Here is a 13981-nt window from a genome sequence, read left to right as displayed (position 1 = left end):
GGCTGAGGCAGGAGAATCGCTTGAACCCGGGAGGCAGAGATTGCAGTGAGCCGAGATCGTGCCATTGCACTCCAGCCTGGGCGACAAGAGCAAGACTCTGTCTTAAAAAAAAAAAAAAAAAAAAAGAGCTGTGGTCAATCTTTTTGTGGAGTGTATGTCTGCATGAATGTCCAACCTGTATGTTTTATGTTTGTTTATAATCTGATTTGGACAAACCTACAGATTTGAGTACAGAGACATATAGGCAAGACAATGATGGCCTCCAGACAACTAAGACAAGCCAATAGAAAGAGATGGCACTGCAACGCCAGATTTGCTCAGGACTTGGTGAATCCCAGAACACGCAGTGAACAGCAAGATGTAAGCCCAACAAAAGGGACAAGAGATTGAGCCAGTGGAGTAACTCACTCTGGATGCCACTCAACCTCGGGACATGGGCCATGAGTTTTCAAGATGGAACGGCCAGTGAGGAAGCACCTGTTCCTGCAGCTCCTGCTGCTCTCCTGGCCATTTAGTGTCACTACTCATGACCCTCACACAGCAGCTGGCAGAGACAGGGCAATCTGACAGATCTGCCCATATCCCTAATAAGCTACTAATGTTCATTTTATTACAGCCAGTCTTATAAAAATTGAATTTCATCTTTTTGAACAAGTATAGGCCAGGCGTGGTAGCTCATGCCTGTAATCCCAGCACTTTGGGCAGCCAAGGCGGGCGGATCACCTGAGGTCAGGAGTTCGAGACCAGCCTAGCCAACATGGCAAAACCCTGTCTCTACTAAAAATACAAAAATTACCTGGGTATGGTGGCAAATGCCTGTAGTCCCAGCTACTTGGGAGGCTGAGGCAGACAACTGCTTGAGCCTGGGAGGCAGAGGTTGTAGTGAGCCGAGATTGCGCCACCGCACTCCAGCCTGGGGGACAGAGCGAAACTCCATCTCAAAAACAAAAAACAAATATATACAAGCTTTAACATGAATATAGGATCTTTTTAAAAAGCAAGACATAGTCCTAATCTTAAACATTCTTTATTGAAATCTAACCACAATATGATAGGATTCTGCAACTAGCACCAAAGGAAAGGAAAAACAAAAAGTCAAAAAACCCATCATTTTTGAAGATTATTTGTAGTATCCAAAGGCTCAAATGATGCTTGTCTGTAATCTCCTGCTTTCCATGTTAACCTTGCTAGCTACTTCTTTCCTTCCCCCACATATAACTCCTAAAAAGAAATGTAGTCACTGAGGTCATAATTCACAGCTTATCAAAGGTTCTTTAAGTTTGAGAATAAAGTATGTTTTACTCTGAAAGAGAATATTGTAAGAGCATATGAACCGTAGATTAAAATTCTAAATTATTTATCCAAGTATGTATATGTTTGTTATAAGCTGCTAAAAATCTTTCCTTATTTTTGCAAATCTGATAGGTAAACTACTGTCAGTTCTACATTCCATATTTATAAGGATATACATACACATTCTGATACCAAACATGACTCAGAAACCACACGACTTTGTAACAGTAACCACATTGGTGGGAGTTACTAAAAATGGCTTTTAGTTTAGGCTGGGTGTGGTGTCTCGGGCCCAGCACTTTGGGGAGCAGAGGCAGGATGACTGCTTGAGGCCAGAAGTTCCAGACCAGCCTGACAACACAGTAAGACCCTGACTTCACAAAACAAATTTAAAAATAAAAAATTAGTCCGGTGTGGTGGTACACACCTGCAGTCCCAGCTACTCAGGAGGCTGAAGTGAGAGGATCATTTGAGCCCAGGAGTTCAAGGCTGCAGTGAGCGATGATTACGTCACTGCATTCTAGCCTGGGTGACAGAGTAAGACCGTATCTCAAAAAAAAAAAAAAAAAAAAAAAAGCTTTAAAAAATAAGGCCAAATAAAGCTATAATTGGTGGTAGGTAAATATTTGGATAGATCTGACACGCTACACAGCTATAGAGATGTGGCTTCCAAATCTTCTAAAGTGATCCTGATTTAGAATATTCTCTCTGGCAGAAAAAGCAAGCTCAGGGAGTATTATTCAGACAAATAAAACAAGTGTCTAGTGAATTTCTAAGTGTGTCTGAACCTTTAAGGTAGTCTTTGATCCCACACTGGCCTTTAGTCAGAGTAAATACAATATGTGCGATGAAACTCCCTACCGCACCTGGGCACACACGCACATGCACACACACACAGCAACCCACAGTTCAAGTGCTACGGGCACTCAAGCAAGTCAGTGTTTTACAGTGGGGGAGCCAATCACTGGCAATTATTTCAGCCCACTTTTCACTGGGGCTCACTGGAACTTTCTGACACCTGTGAGCTGTCCTGGCCCCAAGAACTAACAAGAGCCAGGAAGGGTGTGCAATTAGTCCTGTGTGTCCATGGTCCCTTCTTTCTATAACTGTCCCCTTGCCCTATGGGGCCTAGAGCTGGTGAAACTGAGGAAGGTTAACATAAGGGTCACTCACGTCACTGATTTAGAGAATATTCGAGAGTACTAAAAATCCCCATTCATCCTCCCCCAAATTATATAATACCTTGACTTTATTCAAAGTTTTTCTGGCCAGGCATGGTGGCTCACACCTGTAATCTCAGCACTTTGAGGCCAAGACGGGCAGATCACTTGAGGTCAGGAGTATGAGACCAGCCTGGCCAACATAGTGAAACCCCATCTCTACTAAAAATACAAAAATTAGCCAGGTGTGGTGGCACATGCCTGTAATCCCAGCTACTCAGGAGGCTGAGGCACTACAATCGCTTGAACCTGGGAGGCGGAGGTTGCAGTGAGCGAAGATCACGCCACTGCACTCCAGCTTAGGCAACAGACTGAGACCCTGTCTCAAAAAGCAAAAAAAAAAAAAAAAAAAAAAAAAAAACCCTCAAAGTTTTTCTGTACATAGCTAGCCTGAAAAAGCTAGCCTGGAAAACCTCCAGTTTTATGACACTTTAGTAACATGTTTAAACTAACATGTTCTTTGTACACTGTTTTCTGTACAACAAAGTATTTGGCCCTAAACTGCGTGGGTCAGTTTAGAACACACATCCATCATGTAAGATACAAGCAGTATGATGGAGGCACTACAAAGACTGGAGAATGAAATAAGAATTCAAGTGGACGTGGAAGAGAGAACTGTTCTCTGAAGATGCTGCTGCCCCGTGCGTGCCCTAGGAACTGAAGAATCTATTTTAGTGTGGATGCAACTAAAGAAGGCATTCAATCAGGGCTGTTGAAGCAAGGAGCAATGCAACTGAAAGCAGTGACTAGGGCCCTGTTCAAATAATGGCGGAGAACAGTACCTACGCTGTGCTAAGCGCCAAGCACTGTTTCAACCGCTTTACATGTACGAACTCATTTATTTCACCCTTATAACAACCCCATGAGACAGGTAATATTCCTATTCTCAGGAAACTGATACACAAAGAGTTAAGTCACTTGCCCAAAATCTCACAGCTAGTAACTGACAGAGCTGGGCCTCAAATCCAGGTGGTGCGACCCCGGAGTCAGTACTCTTAACTACCATGCTGACTGTTAACTAAGCTTTTTTTTTTTTTTTTTTTTTGAGACGGAGTTTCGCTCTTGTTGCCCAGGTTGGAGTACAATGGCGCGATCTCGGCTCACTGCAACCTCCGCCTCCTGGGTCCTAGTGATTCTCCTGCCTCAGCCTCCCTAGTAGCTGGGATTACAGGTGCCCGCCACCACACCCAACTAGTTTTTTGTATTTTTAGTAGAGATGGGGTTTCACTATGTTGGCCAGGCTGGTCTCGAACTCCTGACCTCAGGCGATCCACCCGCCTCAGCGTCCCAAAGTGCTGGGATTACAGGCGTGAGCCACCATGCCCGGCTAACTAAGCATTTCTTAACTGAGCTAAAGGAAAAACAAGAGTAGTAGCAAATAAGCCTCAGTGACTCTCTGAAAGCTGTTTAGAATATGTCAGAGAGTTTCGGACAGGCCATAACTACAATACCATAAAATAAGTTGCTGAAATAAAAACAGAAATGTTCACTTTAGCATGCTCTACTGGACATTTAATATACATTTTTGTATTCATTATAAAGTACTCTTACTTCAATAGTAAAACAGAGGTTAATTTGTTTTTAATCAGGAAATACAAGTACTAATCTCTAATTTCTATTATATTTAGATGGTCTGATTCACACAAATCCTGAAGTGGCAGGCCGCCAGATGCCTGGCACCTCTTAACAGTAAAAGTGACATCAGAAACATATAGTAATGTTCTTACCAAAATCAATAAATGCTTAGATATAAGAATGACTACTTAAAACTTCTAAGTCACAAAACACCATGCTAAAGGTTTTTACCAACCTCTTCTTTACAGAACATAACTACTTCTCCTATGAGGGGGTAAACTTGTGAATAGGCCAAAATTTCATAGGAAGGTGGGACATGGACCTTCCCCCTCCCCATTAAGTCATTTTGTCAGGACTTATGGTGACTATATGGTGTTTCAAATGCTAACAAGAAACAAATGAGTCAACTTATGCACATGAAAAGCAAACTGTGAATAAAGAGTAAGGAAGGGGAGGAAACAGTTCAATAAGTTCAGATACGACTTGATGATACTGTCACAGGCTGTCACAGGCCTCAGTATCTTCTTTATGTCCTAAAGAAATTGAGCCACCAACAGGAAAAAAGGTCACCTCACAGAGAATGCTGTGAGATTTTTAAGTTGCTAGACTCCTTTCCATCTTCTCCTTCTCCTCAGCTCTTGATACTGCTGTCAAATTCTACACACTGGCAAAGAAAAAAGGGGTGAAAGTTGAGGGATTTTATAGAGAAATAATAAAAAGTTTGTTGTGATTACTTGAACTAATATAGTATAGCCACTGATATCATTTTAAATGCCTAAAACACATGGCCTGTCCTTAAAGAAATGCCCATGTAGACCTTAAAACACTCACAATACCTGAAGAATGGACTCTATTACATTTTAGCAAGACAGCAAACTTCTCTCACACCTCCCACCCACCCCAGGAAGTAGACATGATTCATCTTATGAAGGCATTGGTAAAAATCTGCTTGTTCCCTGGAATGGCTATCAAGTTGGAGACAAGGTAAAGTATAATTACCAGCACCTAGGAGTCTCAAACTTGTTTTCTGAATACATATTTCTTATCTCAAAACATCTCCACAGACTTATAACATGGCGGCATTCAACTAGAATAGATACACAGCACCTAAGCCACTGAGAAAGCTGGGAAAAGGGCACCAAGGAGCTTTGTGTGGACCACAGGCTTTCCCACAATGAACCGCTGCTGCTGAGCCTTGGCAATAGGCCATGCGCTTGAAGCCTTCTCTATGGTAGGAGGGACTCATATACACTGATTTTTTAATTAACTTTTTAACAATTTGAGATATAATTCAGAGAGCACACAAACTCACCACTTGTACATTTCAGTGGTTTTTAGCGTATTCACCCGTGTTATGTAACCTTCACCGTATCTAATTCCAGAACATTTCCATCACTCCCAAAATCACCCTGTACCTATTATCCCATGCACTTTCTCCACAGATGATCTGTTGCCTATGCAGGTATTTTAAGATGACTGGCTCGGGTGAATCTATAGAGTATCTATACGGTAAGAAAACAAGACGCTACATTGTCCAGAGGGATACTAAACCTAAATTCTTGGCATTGTTAGCAATTAGGCTAATGTAATTTTTATATATTGGCTAAGAATGGCAGAGAAACTTACATTCAACATCCATCTTCACATAACAATTAGTGTGACCCAAATTCATCCAAGATGTTAAAAGAAGGGAAGACAATCTACTAGGATTAGCCATAACTGTCCATAGTTGCAATCTCAAAACAGAGAAGATGCATACGGATAGTGGGAAAACCTCCTTTAGTATCAACCATAGCTGGATTAAAAAAAACAAAAACAAAAACAAAAAAACTTAATCATTAAGCAAGTATTACCCAGTGTGGGAAAATAATCACTAGACCAGTCCACTATTTAATGTAATGCAGCTTTAAATGCAACCTTACTGTCATCACTCTTGACCTGGAGTCTCTCCTAATGAGAAAAATTACCTTTAGGCAAAGGTCTGGCAGGAAAGCCTGCAGATGTGTGCTGTGCTGCTCAGGCTGTGGCAGGGCTCTAGTTACCTAAGTGTGCTCATGGCTTCTAAGACACACAGGAAAGAGACCTCACCTTCAGGCATCAGGGTGTTGAAAAGCGGGAGGACGTGTAGGTCCACGAGGGTATCTTGCTTTTGTGCACTTATCTGGGGTGCTATTTGCAGAGAAGGAGCTCCTTTATAGAGTGTGCCCAAGATGGATTTCTCTAAGTTGCTCTCAGAGTTGTCCAGCTGCCCTCACCAATAAGTCACAGTCTTTGTAGGATGATAGAAACCACCAGTCAAAGCAGATGCATATGGGTTGTGGGGAAGCCTTCTTTAGTATCTAACATAGCTGGATTAAAACAAAAAAACTTAACCATTAAGCAAATCTTGACTTTAATTAATAATTTAGATAATCGCAAATATCAACTAGCTGTTAAGCTTAAGAATCTACCCTTAGCAAGGGCACTTAACACTTGTTAACGGGCATTTTGTGGGATTAAATGAAGGCTACAATGAGCTCCTAATTTCTGTCCTGCAAGAAATTAGTTCTACTTGATAAACAAGTAAATAAGATCCAGAAACGTTTATTGGTAATGTAGATCGTTCTTGCTGAAGTTGCTTAGTAACGCTTCCAATGACTTCTGTTGTGCAACAAGCAGTACTCTACTAATGCATGTACGATTTTATTGTGATTTGCAATAATAACTTAAATACACGTTCATGTCCAGGATTTTCCAAAATACAATCAGATGCAATCAAGTGAAGTTAATGACATTTACATAATACATAAACTGACAAAACTGCCTGAAAAGAGTTATCTATGGAAGTATTGCTACATTATCTTTGTTTAATTCAATGCCCAGGAAACCAGTCCTAAATTTAAATGATGCCTAGATAGATGAGGCTATAAAATATTTATTCTTTGTCGACCTATAAGAAATCACCAAGTGGCCAGACAACTCCTGCAAACCTTCACTAAACTAGAATTTCATTTTCCTTTAACATGAGGGCATTAAAAAGTCTGAGAACCGACTGCAGTCACTGCAGTTGAAGGCATGAAGACATGATTCGTCTCTGAGGTATACTTCCTCTCATGGGGTCAAAACAATGAGGTCAGAAACTCCGAGAGCTTAATATTTATTTATTTATTTTTATTTTATTATTTTTTTCAAGCCAGAGTCTCGCTCTGTTGCCCAAGCTGGAGTGTAGTAGCGTGATCTTGGCTCACTTCAACCTCCGCAGCCTCCACCTCCTGGGTCCAAGCGATTCTCCTGTCTCAGCCTCCCCAGTAGCTGGGATTACAGGCATGCACCACCACGCCCGGCTAATTTTTGTATTTTTAGTAGAGATGGAGTCTTGCCATGATGGCCAGGCTGGTCCCAAACTCCTGACCTCAAGTGACCCACTTGCCTTGGCCTCCCAAAGTGTTGAGATTACAGGCGTGAGCCACCGTGCCCAGCCAATTATTTATTATTTTTCAGATAGGGTCTTGCTCTGTCACCCAGGCTACAGTGCAGTAACAGAATCTTGGCTCACTGTAGCCTCAATCTCCTGGGCTCAGGGACCCTCCCACCTCGGCCTCCTGAGTATCCAGGACCACAGGCGCACACCACACCTGGCTCGTTTTTTTTAATTTTTAGTAGAGAGGAGGTCCAGCCGGGCGCGGTGGCTCACGCTTGTAATCCCAGCACTTTGGGAGGCCAAGGCGGGCGGATCACGAGGTCAGGAAATCGACACCACGGTGAAACCCAGTCTCTACTAAAAATACAAAAAATTAGCCGGGCGTGGTGGTGGGCGCCTGTAGTCCCAGCTACTCGGAGAGGCTGAGGCAGGAGAATGGCGTGAACCCAGGAGGCAGAGCTTGCAGTGAGCCGAGATTGCGCCACTGCACTCCAGCCTGGGAGACAGAGCGAGACTCCGTCTCAAAAAAAAAAAAAAAAAAAAAGAGTTTAGAAAAAAAATCAACAAAATTATCCTTCAAACTATGTTATAAATAATCCTCTTGGTTTAGGAAAAGGAGGGCGCAAACTCTAAGAACTTTAATTTCAGCACAAGAATGAAGGGCAAGAAAGGGAAACCAATGGGAACGTAATTTTTTGCTTTTGGTGTATTCAACTGTGTTTGCCAAGATTGCCGTTATGGTGAGTGAGACTCAATTATCACACAAGTGTCCCTGGATTATTGCAAAGACTACAGCATGTTAGCTAATTTCAAATAACATCAGGTATAAAACTATACAAAATTAATGTAAAAGAAAGGCCAAGTGAGGTGGCTCACACCTTCTCAGGCTCACGCCTTCCCATGCCACTGTACACCAGCCTGAGTGACAGAGCAAGATCCTGTCTCTTGCTCTGTCCAACCAACCTGGGCGACGAAAATAAATAAAAAATAAAAGTGGCTGGGCGCGGTGGCTCACACCTGTAATCCCAGCACTTTGGGAGGCTGAGGCGGGCAGATCATGAGGTCAGGAGTTCAAGACCAGCCTGACCAACATGGTGAAACCCCATCTCTACTAAAAATACAAATAAATAAATAAAGTTTAAAAAGGTAAAAAATTTGACAGGCAGACGGGAACAGTGGCTCACGCCTGTAATCCCAGCAGTTTGGGAGGCCAAGGTGGGCGGATCACGAGGTTAGGAGTTCGAGACCAGCCTGGCCAACATAGTGAAACCCTGTCTCTACTAAAAATACAAAAATTAGCCAGCCATAGTGGCGTGTGCCTGCAGTCCCAGCTACTCAGGAAGCTGAAGCAGGAGAATCGCTTGAACCCGGGAGGTGGAGGTTGCAGTGAGCTGAGATCGCGCCACTGCACTCCAGCTTGGGCAACAGAGTGAGACTTCGTCTCCAAAAAAAAAAAAAGAGGCCGGGCGCGGTGGCTCACGCCCGTAATCCCAGCACTTTGGGAGGCCAAGGCAGGCGGATCACGAGGTCAGGAGATCGAGACCATCCTGGATAACACGGTGAAACCCCGTCTCTACTAAAAATACAAAAAAATAGAAGGCGTGGTGGCAGGAGCCTGTAGTCCCAGCTACTCGGGAGGCTGAGGCCGGAGAATGGCGTGAACCCGGGAGGCAGAGCTTGCAGTGAGCCCAGATCACACCACTGCACTCCAGTCTCTGGGCGACAGAGCAAGACTCCGTCTCAAAAAAAAAAAAAAAAAAAAAAAAAAAAAAAAAAAAAAACAAGAAAGAAAAAATTGACAATTGACAGGCAAAAACATACAAATATTCAAAAGGGGTCTATCTCTGTATTCGAAATGGGATCAATTATTATCAATGATCAATTATTATTCCACTCTGTACGTCCATGTGTACCCACTGTTTACCTCCCAAGCAGCTCAAATTTTCATTTAAAATCAAAATCAAAATGCTCCCGTACCCTAACTCCCAAGGGCAATAAATGAATTCACCTTGCGGGAGTTGGGGGAAGCAGGTATGGTGGTATGTGCCTGTAGTCCCAGCTACTCAGGAGGCTAAGGCAGGACTGCTTGAGCCCAGGAATTCAAGTCCAGCCTGGTTAACATAGAGAGATCACGTCTCTCTTTTTTTTTTTTTTTGGACTGAGTCTCGCTCTGTCACCCAGGTTGGAGTGCAGTGGCACGATCTCCGCTCACTGCAACCTCTGCCTCCTGGGTTCAAGCGATTCTCCTGCCTCAGCCTCCTGAATAGCTGGGACTACAGGTATGTGCCACCAGGCCTAATTTTTTGTATTTTTATTAGAGACGGAGTTTCCATTTTGGCCAGGTTGGTCTCGAACTCCTGACCTCAAGTGATCCACCCACCTCGGGCTCTCAAAATGCTGGCATTATAGGCATGAGCAACCACACCCTGCCCATGTCTCGTTTAAAAAGAGAGAAAAAAAAAAAAAGCTGGGTGTGGTGGCCTCCCAGCACTTTGGGAGGCCAAGGCCCAACAGTAGATTGCTTGCGCCTGCTTGACCACAGGAGTTCGAGACCAGCCTGGGCAACATGGCAAAATCACGTCTCTAAAAAAATACCAAAAAAATGTATCCAGGTGTGCCTGTAGTCCCAGCTACTCAGGAGGCTGAGGTGGGAGGATCACTTGAGCCAGGGAGGTCGAGGCTACAGTGAGCTGAGATCCTGACACTGCACTACAGCCTGGATGACAGACAGAGACCCTATCTTAAAAAAAAAGAAAAAGAAAAATCAGAGCCAGCAAGTGTGCTGGTTCCATCATAGGTGTCCTCATGCTCTCTGCACCTCAGCCCTAGGAGGACTAGGGGATGAAGTTCTCCAAGTCATCACAGCTTCTGAATGCTGGTAAGTCTAACAAGAAAGACCACTGATTTCTATCTCTGATTTTTGGAAATACAAACAAAAACACACATACATATGAACAGACAAAGAGATAAGAACACCTACAACCTCCCATCAAGCTTGGCTATTTCACCTACTCCTGTTGATTTCCTAAGACACCTCAAGAGCCAGGTCCCATTACTCTGTACTTACCCACAAGGAATGGAAAGGCAGGGTTTTTTTTGTTTTTGTTTCTGTTTTTTGAGACGGAGTTTTGCTCTTGTGCTCAGGCTGGAGTGCAGTGGCGCGATCTCGGCTCACTGCCACCTCCGCCTCCCGGGTTCAAGCGATTCTCCTGCCTCAGCCTCCTGAGTAGCTGGGATGACAGGCGCCCGCCAGCACACCCAGCTAATTTTTTGTATTTTTAGTAGAGACGGGGTTTTGCCATATTGGGCAGGCTGGTCTCGAACTCCTGACGTCATGTGATCCGCCTTGGCCTCCCAAAATGCTGTGATTACAAGCATGAGCTACCACGCCCGGCCGGAAAGACAGGTTTTAAACAAATGAGCATAAAGAGGACAAAGACTGATACTGACATTTACTCAGCTGTTCACTTGTTTCACCTGTCAATTCCAAAATAAGAAAGCCTTTCTAATACAGATTCCACAGTATGCTCAATGACAACACAACACAGAAACATAAGTTGCTGAAACCAAGACTCTCATGACTCAAAATGTGTTTATTTTGCTAAACACAAGTGATCTGAGCAACCAGAGATTATAAAGAAGTTCCAATTATGTGAAGTTTCCAGATTCGAAAATCAAGACTACACCATTCAACTGATAAGTAGTCTTTGAGCTAAGAACATCTCACCAAAATCAATGGAAAGACTGCGAAAGATCCCCAGTAAGAAAGGACCAGGAAAGCAATGTCCATATCAGAAAAGGAATGGTTAACGTGAGTCAGACTGTAGTCAAGAAGCTTAAATGATTTCAGCCAACAACAGAGAATCCCACAAAGAAACCATACACTTCCTATAACCAATGTTCCCCAACCCCAGAACAGTTTCCCAAGGTCTTCTACAACAAGAGTTCCTCCTGACTGGTTTGAGTGCTTTCTACTCCAACAGATGATTCTGCTCTTCGTTCACTGAACAACTTAAGAGCTGCTCAACCCCCCAGGTTCCAAAACCTCTCGCAGCTGGTGATCCTTTTAAACATGCACATCACTCAGGAGCTCACGGGGATGAGAGGCATTCACAGAGCATCAGGGAAAATGGAAAGCAACATTTTGCTTAACAGGAGAAACCGCCCCTTATTCATCTTTCTCCCACACCAACTAACTCTAGGAAATGAATGCTTAATGTGGCTTGAAGGAAATGAAGACAGCGACCTAAAAGCACACAGATGCAGGCTTCCAGCAAGAGGTTTTCCCATCTTGCTGGACTCCTGTAGTGTCAGTATTTGGGGCTCCCTCTAATGCCACATTTCTGCTGAGCCTGCAGACATACTTGGAACCCATCACCTTCGGGCTCCCAGACTCAGGCTCCGCACAGCCCGCGAGGGAAACGGTCATGGGCACGCACCGACACGTTCCCATCTCTGCATGTTTATCTACGTCGACTGTGAATTCAAGCAAGGGTGGCCCTCGTGGACAACCTACGAGCCTTAGGGACACAAAAGGCTTCCTGTGCAAAATGCACGGAATCTCCTGACAGGACTTCACGCTAATCATCATTCATAGGTGGGTTCTGGGGCTGGACCCCACGGAACTCGTCTTGGTTGTGTCTTGGACTTCTCACTGCCCCAAAGGAGCCTACTACTGTGGTTTTATGGTCTGAGGAACAGTTAGGCCTCGAAGGCCTGGCCTAGGGAGAGTGCACTCTGCATCCCGAGCTCCCGCCTTCCCCACTCGGCGGCCAGGACCGAGTTTCCCGCCCCACAGCCCGACCAGAGGTTGGTGGCAGTTGGAGGCGGTTGGGACCGGCCCCAGCAGGTTGGAACCGGTCTGGGCCGGGCCGGAGGAGGAAGGGGGGGAGGAAGAGGCCGCCTCGCGCTCTCCCTGCGCGCGTGACTCACGCTGGCCGCTGACGTCAGGCGTGCGCGCGCGGCGGGGGGGGGGTGCTCTACGTACGTGTAGTGCTGCGGTTTCTCGGGCTGTGCCTGCAGCACCTGAGCGGTAGCGGCCGGGGGCGCCGAGGAAGCTGCGGAGCCGCCGGGCCCGGGGCCCTTCGACATGGTCTTGTCTTCCTGCCTCTTCGCCGCTCCCCTTTTATTATTCAGTCTGCGCGGTCCGCGCCGAGGACCCAGTGCGCCTGCGCCGCGCCACGAGAACGTGAAGACCCCCCACACGGTAGCAGGGGTTGCTGGGAGTTGTGGTTCTATGTCCGGCTGGAATTTTACCGTCGGCAGAGGGTTGCTGGCAAAGCGCGGGACCACAATACCCAGGAATCCCTGCTGCTAGTGTCCCGGATGCTGAGGGCCTGCGACGGCTTCTGGGAATTGCAGTCCGGTCGCGTTTCTCCTTCTTAACAGCGCGTTTTCAGTTTCATAGGGAAGCCTTTCCATGAAACTGGAGCGCCTGGAGGAGAAGGGGCCCAGAGCTAGGGAGACCCTAGCGACTTCTGCGAAAGAGTTCCAAGTATAATTTCACTGCCAACAGTGTCATAACTACTTTGCCTTTATACTTAGTACAGCTAGGTTCGATTCTAATGCCTTCTCAGAGCAGTGCCTCCAAGCAGGGCTTAAGAATCTGTATTGTCGGTTCTTAGTTCTGGGCACTGTGCTGCAGGCACCTGCAATCTGCCAGCAACCCCTTCATCCCTGCGGCGGGTCTAACCTAAGAGGCATTGAGAAAGCTTTGCTAAGGAGGAGGTACACCGCACGCTACAGTTCCCGCGCCTTTGCCGAGGCGCTTCATTTACCTTTACCAACCTCGACACCTGGAACTCCACGACTTCTGCGCTTTCTCAGCCTGACACCTGGCCTGACCAACTTGTTTCCAGTACATTAAGGGCCAAGGACGAATTTAATCTCCGCCTAGAATAGTCTCTTAGGTACACTGACAAGTTGCCAGTGTTGAGAAGCATCACAGGGTCCAGAGGAAAGGCCTGGGTTTGAGTAGGGCGGCCCGTATTTATCCACTCTAGTTTTCTTCTCTGGACGTCAGCCTTTTTAATTGGAACATTATCTTTCCCCTCTCTGCTTCCCACCCGTCAAGCAAAGTTCTTCACTTTGTAAAATAAGGCAGGTGCCCCAGACCTAGGCATTTGTTTCTGTGAGTTTTAGAATGTTCTCCGTAGATATTTTAACAGTTGTTATTTAACTTTGTTTTTCATATTGAATCTATTTCAAATCCACTGGTTTTGATTTATGTTTTCTTAGATGGGATTACATTAGCAAATGATTATCTCATTGAAGAAACATTCCAAATAACCTTAGGGGTGAAGGGTGGTGGGGCTAATGGAAAATCGTTAATGTTTGAGTGACACATACTTATTTTATTTAGCTCCAAGTTCCCTCACATCAGAAGCCACATTACAGAGTTGAGAAACTGGTATTTCCTAAACAGGCTAAATCGTTTAGCCACTAGGGGCGTTTGAAAATGAAAAATTACAAAAGGACAAATAAAAGTTGTAGT

General features: G+C 45.0%; 1 protein-coding gene across 6 annotated transcripts in view; it reads right to left on the bottom strand.

Annotated features, from left to right (window-relative positions):
• Window positions 1-12689, bottom strand: part of UNK (unk zinc finger) — a 40141-nt gene extending 27452 nt beyond the window's left edge. For 3 of the 6 annotated variants that reach the window (XM_030827133.1, XM_030827134.1, XM_030827135.1), the window contains exon 1: window positions 12476-12683. In XM_030827133.1, the coding sequence (XP_030682993.1) occupies window positions 12476-12579 (104 nt within the window). In that variant the 5' untranslated portion in view covers window positions 12580-12683. Of the gene's footprint in view, window positions 1-5714; window positions 5884-6176; window positions 7254-12475 lie in introns of those variants that run through there. The other 3 variants (XM_030827137.1, XM_030827139.1, XM_030827136.1) reach the window with 3 other exon arrangements.
• Between the last annotated feature and the right edge of the window lie 1292 nt (window positions 12690-13981).

This window comes from Nomascus leucogenys, chromosome 14 (genome assembly GCF_006542625.1).
Source record: "Nomascus leucogenys isolate Asia chromosome 14, Asia_NLE_v1, whole genome shotgun sequence".
In the NCBI taxonomy this organism is placed as follows: domain Eukaryota; kingdom Metazoa; phylum Chordata; class Mammalia; order Primates; family Hylobatidae; genus Nomascus; species Nomascus leucogenys.
This window is presented reverse-complemented; position numbering and strand designations above follow the sequence as displayed.